The 8,685-nt window shown below is 26.6% G+C and overlaps 1 protein-coding gene across 8 annotated transcripts in view; it reads left to right on the forward strand.

Moving 5' to 3' along the window:
• The window catches only part of LOC122713646 (voltage-dependent T-type calcium channel subunit alpha-1G), a 193,084-nt gene extending 185,331 nt beyond the window's left edge, over positions 1–7,753 (forward strand). For 6 of the 8 annotated variants that reach the window (XM_043934289.1, XM_043934288.1, XM_043934290.1 and 3 more), the window contains 4 exons: positions 540–832; positions 1,373–1,646; positions 2,584–2,840; positions 4,892–7,752. In XM_043934289.1, the coding sequence (XP_043790224.1) occupies positions 540–832; positions 1,373–1,646; positions 2,584–2,840; positions 4,892–5,782 (1,715 nt within the window). In that variant the 3' untranslated portion in view covers positions 5,783–7,752. Of the gene's footprint in view, positions 1–539; positions 833–1,372; positions 1,647–2,583; positions 2,841–4,891 lie in introns of all 8 variants that reach the window. The other 2 variants (XM_043934293.1, XM_043934295.1) reach the window with 2 other exon arrangements.
• The last annotated feature ends 932 nt before the right edge of the window (positions 7,754–8,685 follow it).

The raw sequence follows: 8,685 nt of genomic DNA on the forward strand, positions 1-8,685 counted from the left end.
ATCTCCTTATTACAGTTATAATTAAAAAAAAGTACAATATATTAAGAAATGATCCAAAGAGATTTATTTAAATTATTATATCGAAAAATAATTATTTTCCAATCAATTTAAGTACATTGAATAATTTACATTGAATAATGAAATGACTTAATTTATTTAAAAAATAAATATACATATTAATTTTTTGTTATAATTAAAGATAATTATAATGCATTAATTAAGAACTGCATAATTTTTTTAGATCTTTACATAATTATTTATCAAAAAAAATTTAATATAAAAAATTACATTATTCAAGTATAAAAATAAATTATTAGATAAGTGGCAGATAGTTATAAATAATTGAATATTTATTATATTTTATTATACGGAATTTATTACGGAATATTATAATATATATATCTTATTATCATTTTTTGTAATTAAAAATTAGAGCATCCAATGATATAATTGATTATGATTATATAATACATTAATTATCTATAATATAATTGATTAATAATATTTTACATCATTAATTTACTTATTTTTTATTGCAGAATGCAGTGATGATATGCCTTGCCAGGGTCTCGGAGAGCATGCCCACTTTAGTAATTTTGGTATGGCGTTTCTAACACTTTTTCGAGTGGCCACTGGCGACAATTGGAATGGTATCATGAAGGATACTCTGAGAGACGATTGCGACGAAGCAGCGGATTGCGTGAAGAATTGTTGCGTGAGCACCATCATAGCTCCGATATTTTTTGTAATTTTCGTGCTGATGGCACAATTCGTTCTTGTTAACGTCGTCGTCGCTGTACTCATGAAACATCTCGAGGAGAGTCATAAACAGGCAAGAATACTTAATTTACTTTTTAAATAATATTCATTTAATATAATAATTTAAATAATATTCATTTAAATAATATTCATTTAATAATGATTCGAGATTAATACAAATATTCACATAAAAGTCATTATTCGATCAAAAATTTTAATTGAATGTGTAAATAAAAAGATTCAAATTGAAAGTTTAATATTTCAAAACAGAAAATTTTAGAATTAACGTAACTTATTATAAATATTTAATATTTTCAAATATTAAAATTTGCAAATTTATCGAATTCTATTATAAAAGATTTCACTAAAAATTTGACTTTAAATCATTTTATATGTATCTATTTCAAATAAATTATTATTCTCATGTTATATTACTTCTTTATAAAATAATATTATATAAATTTTATTACTGTAAATATTTTCCGTATTTCATTTCAAATAATAAATGAAATTTTATGCATGATATTTTAGAAAAATGAAATGTAGTGAAAAGTAGTGAGTATTAAAATATAAAAAAATTTATAAAATATTGATTTTAAATTTTATTTATCAGATGGAAGATGAGCTGGATATGGAAACACAGCTAGAAAGAGAATTAGCCGCAGAGCAAGAAGAACTATTGGAAGTAGAAGAAGAGGAAGAAGACGATGAAACTATAAAACGAGAAAGAGACGACGGTAGCATGGACGAAGATGACGACGTTAGAGAACGTGATTCTATTTTAGTAACGAACGAAAAGATTCCTGCTAGCAGGCCTGGTCTCGCGAAAGTTCGTTCCTTGCCTGCAAATTTTATTTACAATCCACCACAGGAGAGAAACGCAGACGGTACGTTTACATTCACATATTCAACGATTCAATATTAATAATAAAAAATCTGACTAAGATAAATTACTAAGAAAAAATTATATAGCAATAAATAAACAATATTTATAAATAAAATATAATGAAATGTCATAATAATATATTTTATTAGTATATGATTCTTAAATTTGTGTTAACAAGTTTGAAATTAAATATATAATCAAACTTTGAAATATTATTATAATGTTATTATATTAATTATTATATTATATAATTATAATATAATTATATATAATATTTTAAAATTAAAAAATATCTGATAATAATTTATCTTATTTATTTATGATTTTTAAATTTAAGCTTTTAATACAATTATTCATATTTTGTGTAACTTTATAAAATTATTTTACATTATAAATTATTTGATATTACATATTAAATTACAAACGCTTTACGTATTAAATTATTATTATTTTAATATTATTAATTTAATATTATTTGAATATTATTTTCCAATATTATTAAATATTAATTTAGATTAGATTATAATTTATATTAAACAATATTTAAAAATAAAATAGATATCTAATTAAATAATATCTAATTAAAACATAATAATTCATTTTATTTAAGAATTTGCAAATTTATGTATCTTTTTTAAATTAACATCAACTAACAAAATAATTAATTTGATTTATAATTTTATATTTTAATATTATTAAAAAATATATAATTATATATTAAAAAATATATAATTTTTCAATTAAAAAAATAAAGATAATCTTCATATTCTTCATATCTTTTATATGCTTTTTTACAAAAAAATTAAATAACAAATTATATTCTTTTCTACATCAAATTTTTCATATAACGAATAAGTTACGAGTTATATTCAAAATATTTATAATTATTAATGACTCTTTTTAATAAATATTTAAACACTATCATATATATTTTACAGATGGAACAATATCAGTGTCATTATCGCGACGCAGTTCGTATCATCGTTCTTGTTCAAGGCCGTCCAAGTTCAAATCGAAACGTAGACAAACGTTTCACTCGGGGCATCATCAGAGGAGATCTTTACTGCCGATGCATTTTGAAGTCGCCGAAGTTTTCGAGAAGCCTGTGAGCAATTTAAGTGTGCCTCGAATCATTCCTCAACACAGCTACGGTACAAGTCGAGATGTCATTCACGTGCAGCGTCAAAAATTACAGGTAAAATTATTTTTAATTAAGTTAAAAATAAATTGCCACACATATTTAATTTTGAATAAATTTATTAATTTTATTATTGCTTAATGAAAAAAATTTTTATTATCAATAATCAATATGGATGTTTTGAAAAATTTAAATGTGCAAAAAATACATAAAGAGTATTCAAATGAAAAACATTTAAGAAATTTTTGGACAAAATTGTAATATGTAAAATTGTTGAATTGTTATTTTTTAAGTTATAAGCATTTTAATTTTGCAATAGAAACAAAACGGAATTACTATCTATGGTATATATTATAAATGTTAATAGTCATTGTATGAAACAATGGCCAACGTAAATTGCAGTATAAAATAGTTGATTATTAAGATTTAATAATTAATAGAGTTTAATTGAGTTATTTTCGAAACTCAGAGCACAATGAACGTGTTTTTCTTCGCTTTCCATGTAAAAATTATTTATAGATAATTCAATGCTTGTAATAATATTTATATAATTATTTTTACAATTTTTACAAATTGTATATATTTAAGTTATATTAATAATAATTAATAAAAAATAAAATATCAATATGTTATTTTAATCGTGTGTTTAATAAAAATTATATAAATCAAAATTTTATAATTAATATATATTTGTATTTAGATATATATGAAACAAAAATCTTTATTTTATATCTATATTTTATATCTTGCTTCATTTAATATGAAATTAAATTGTTTATAATATTTGAAAAATAAATTTTTCATGTTAACATTTGAATTAGCATATTATTTATATTATTTTAACATATTTTAATTATATACTTTAATTTCTAGAATTGTACTTTATTTATTGTGTATAAATATATATATTATATAAATATACAAAGTACCACTGAAATATTATATATTAAGATTATTTTAAAAATTTTATTTAAATTAAATGTAACATCTGAAAACTTTTTAATTGAAAGTAACTTAATTGCTAGTAACTAAAAAGATTTTATTTTCCTTTTTAAAATAGAAAAATATATAATAAAATATAAAATCATTTATGAAATTTATATAATTTTATTTTAAAAATAGATAGAAATGATTATTGAAACTTAAAATTGGATATATAAATTATACTTATTGCTAAAATCATTTATATTATTTAATTATAATAGAGAAAATATATAGATTTATAAATGAAAATTTTTTATTTAATTTTTCTTTTATAAAATTTATTCTAAATTTATTTATTTATTTATTATAATTTATTATAAATCTATTATAAAATTTTCCTTTTAAATTATTATATATAAATATATATAACTTTTATTAAACTTAGACAACCATTTCTACAAATAAAAGTAAAAAGTATCAAAGGAGAGTTTTTCATTTTCTAAAATCATGATTTTTATAAATTCAATATTCATAATTTCCCCCTTTTAAATATAATAATAAACAAAAGAAATATAATGACAAATATAATAACAAGTTAAATGAATATAAATTTATTTTTTACATTTCTTGCATTTTTCTTTTTTAAAAATGACAAAACTTTCATAATTATTTGATATATATATTTTATATATATACTATACTAGTATATTTGATATATATTAGTATATGCTATAACATATACTATTTGTTCAGAAGAAGATGGCCGAGAAGAAATGACTTGAAGAATTTTTATTCCATCTGAGCTGCTAATCTTAATGCGTTAATAGTAATAAAATTTTTGTAAACTATGAAAATACATTTCATAATTAATTAATTCGCTTAATAATTAATAATAATTAATAATTCACTTAAATAATTAATTTATTTATAAAATAAGTTTACGCCAATATTTTGATACCATCATTACTATCGTTTTGTTTCAGTTATATCCCATATGTTTATTTATTTTCTTTGTCAAATAATTCGATTATAGATGTGACTTTTTCGCCCAATTACGAAAATATGTATAATGCAAAGTAGATAGAGATATCAATAATAATGGAGCAATAATATTCATAATTTTCTATTAGCATTTTCTCGTGGATAAACAGTACAATATTATAAAAGCTAATCTGATCCCATAGGCAACCATCGATGGACAAGAAAACAAGACTCTGTTGAGCGTGAACAAACCGCCAGCGAGTTCTTCTTTTCCGGTATCGCCAATCGGCTCTGTAACAACTCTAACCTGTCCTAAAATAAGCAGCGAACGTTATCTAATGCCAACGCCCAATATCTACCCGTCCAAGGCAACATTGAGTCGTAGGCCATCGAGCGACACGCAGTCACAATCCGATACAAACGTCAGCATCGGAAGCATCGCCTCAAAAACGGGCAGTGCGATGAACGGCTATATGGAAACCGGCGTATCGAGAAGCAATGGCAGCAGATCGAACGACTCAAAGGAGAAAAATGAGAGACGAGTATCTGCTCCACCGACGGACGATCTTGACGTGCAGTCAATCATTAACGAAAGGAGACCGTCCAAACTGAAGAGCGGAAATTCGACAGGAGCAACGAGGATTGTCGGTGATGAATATTCCTCGTCGACTCGAATAGGAAGTTACGGCCAGGTCTATGTGACCGAGGAACGTTCCGAAGAAGTATCACCTATGTCGAGCGGCAACATGAGCGATAGCATCATAGAGAGCAGCAGCACGAGTGGAAATGGAAATGTGACTGGAAGTGGAACTGTGAACGGTAGCGCAAGTGGAAACAGTAGCAAAAACGGAAGCGCTGTGGTGCATGTAATAGAAGGAGTGTGCGCCACTATTGGCTCGGACGTTCGTATATACGTGGACGATACCGATTCGGCGAGTAGTAACAATCATCAGAGAAAAAAACCGAGCGAAGGGACACCAGAAGCTTCGACGACTATTTCATCGGTAACTGCGATACCAGGTGTGACGATGGAGGAAGAAAAATCAGAGAGATTTGATAGAGCATCTTCTGGTGGACCATCGGATTCTTCTTAAGTAACAACTCCTATCTTCGATGCGTTTAGAAAAAAGTAAACAAAAAAAAAAAAAAACAAAAACAAAAAAAATGAAAAAAAGTAATCGGTTTTACTGAGAAAAATGGTATAGATTTCTATGCAATTGCTAGCCTACCATGGTATCCACGGCGAAATACCATGGAGAGTGCTGCGAGGGTTCAATATTGGACTCTAAGAAAGACTGTAGTGCATGACAATATAGTCGTTATATTCTAGTCACTTTGCCACCGTGAACTTGCCAAAATAGGAAAGGAATCGTTTAGATCGAGTTGGAAATGCTAGAAATTAGAGGAATAGAGGAAGAGAGAAGGGAGAGCGAGTGAGATGAAAGCGGAGAGTAATAATAATAATTAAAAAAGTACGATTGAATATTCGATCACGGACGAATAAGATTAGGTCAGTTGTGCGTCTTAAACGCGCGGAATGAAAAAAAAAAAAAAGAGAAAACATGAATGAGAGATTGCGCGTGCGCATCAAGCGTGAAATTTAACGTGCGTAAAACAAAAAGCGAAAAGCATTTAAAAAGAAAAAAAAAAAAAAAAGAAATGAAAAACCTATGACAATCTACTATTGCCAACGGAACCAATCTTATGTTCCGTGAAAAAAATACATCATGAAAATCGATTCGTAGGAATTGGTAGGATGAAGAATGACGTAGTTTCTGCGTCGATAATTAGAGAAATTTACGTAGTCGATAAGTGAACTTGAGAACAAAAAAACAAAAAAAATGAAAAAAGAAAAAAAAAGAGAAAAAACAAATTTGTCGAGTCTACGCGACAATTGCAATTAATCGGACCACACTTTCTCGCCTTTCCTTTTTCTCCAACTCGTCAAATAAAAATAAACGTGTGTCGTTCGCAGGAGAGTTTCGAGAGCCACGGTAGATCATGGGTAGCTCTCGACGAGAGAAATGAAACGTGCCAAACTAAAGATACGAAAAATAATAAAGAAAAAAAAAAAATAATAATAAAAAAAATGGTCATTACCGAAGTGCCAGAAAATCTAGATAAAAAAAAAAACAGTTTCGAAATATAAAAGAAGAAACAAAAATAAAAAGTAGTATAGTTTTTTCGTAATCGCGAGACAGAGATTTTAGCTGCGGAAATAAAGAAAAATTACAAAAAAAAAGAAAAGGAAAATCGTGTATTAATACTAATTAAGAGCTTCATAATAAAATATTCTCAGAACCAACGTAGTGTGTGGTCAAAGGAGAAGGATAAGGTCGAACAAATATTGTTATGATTGGCTAAAATAATGAACAGCCAGTTTATAGCTTAATCGATTATAATAGTATTTTTATCACCTCTTTCAAACTAACTCTATATAAAAAAAAAAAGAAAAAAGAAAAAAAAACACTCGACGATTAGCTCGGAGTTTGAGATAAAATACAATTAGAAATTTAAGATTAACTCCGATGTTGTGATAATCTTTAATACAAATTGAAATTCGTACAATTTATGTAATCTCTATGTCAATTGGTATTACTTCAACGGATTCACGTGGAAAGCTATGCAGATACCAACTGCCGTGTACTTCCGGATAATCCTGCGGCGACTAACGAAATATTCTCTTCGTTTCCTTCTCTTCATTTCTTTCTCGTGTTCTAAAACATTTTTCTCATTAACATCTGTGATATACTTTAATCGTAGTGTATTTCCTACATAAAAAAAAGAAGAGAGAAAGAAAGAGGAAAAGAAAAATACAATGAAAGCAACAAAAGCGAATGTCAGAGAGAGAGAGAGAAATAGCGAGACGAGAACAAGAATAAAGAATAAGAAGGCACAGTAAATAGAGAAACAAAAATAGAAAAGAAAAGGTAGTGTGCGATTTTTTGATAAAAATAAAATGAAAAAAACATAAAACACGAACAAGTATGAAACTGTATGAGTGAAAAATGAGGAGAAAAAGAATAATAATATAAAATACATAATATATANTATATATAATATATAAATACATAAATATATAAATTATATAGAAACTCTATTGTACATACATACACTTATGAATATTCTATACTATATATTCGGTGTGGTTTATTTTGATACTACCGCGTGCGGTAATATTTAACGATTGTCGGAGATAAATTCAACAAATTATAAGCGAAGAAGAAAAGAAAAATAGAAAAAGAATAAGAAAAAAGAAATAAGAAGAAATATAACAAAATAAACACAATTCTATGCCTTCTAACGTTGACGAACGTTGACGAACCTTCGTGCGGTTATGGTGCCCGCGCTTCGAGCGATCAAAGGCAATTGACGATTCCTCTTCGTTGTCTGAAGTTTCATAAGTGCTATTATGTTAACGAGCGCCATATTGCTTTCCAAAAATGAGAAAAAAAAGAAAAGATAATTGTAACTCGACTGGACCGAATGATTGATCGATTAAGAATTGATCTTATTTTTGTTCCAACGATGAACAATTAACAGCTGCCTTGCCTGTTATGTATCATCTTCGATCGTTTGATAATCATAAACATACTATTACTAAGTACTATAATAGTAATAGTATCTATGTAAATCGTTGAATCTGTTAATCGAGACAGCTGTTAATTAAAAAATATGAAACGATCGTTTAATTCACTTGTTAATCGTTAAATGTTCGACAAGCAAGACAATCGTTAGCAAGGTACATAATACAATGTATAGATCAGTTTGATTCTTCGATCGATCGATTAATCGTATGATCTCAGTAGTAAACGAAACTATTTAGTGATATCGACTTTTTATAGCCAAAAATAACTTCGTTTAAAAGGTCTAACGTAAATCTCATACGCACATAATGGCGTCTATTCTACTTGTATTTTAAAATGATGGATCTCCATTGGATTGCAATTATCAAAATTGATATGTGAGATATAAAATTTTGGTTGAATTACAAAAA

Source organism: Apis laboriosa, unplaced genomic scaffold, assembly GCF_014066325.1.
Source record: "Apis laboriosa isolate Shangri-la unplaced genomic scaffold, ASM1406632v1 scaffold25_cov139, whole genome shotgun sequence".
In the NCBI taxonomy this organism is placed as follows: Eukaryota; Metazoa; Arthropoda; class Insecta; order Hymenoptera; family Apidae; genus Apis; species Apis laboriosa.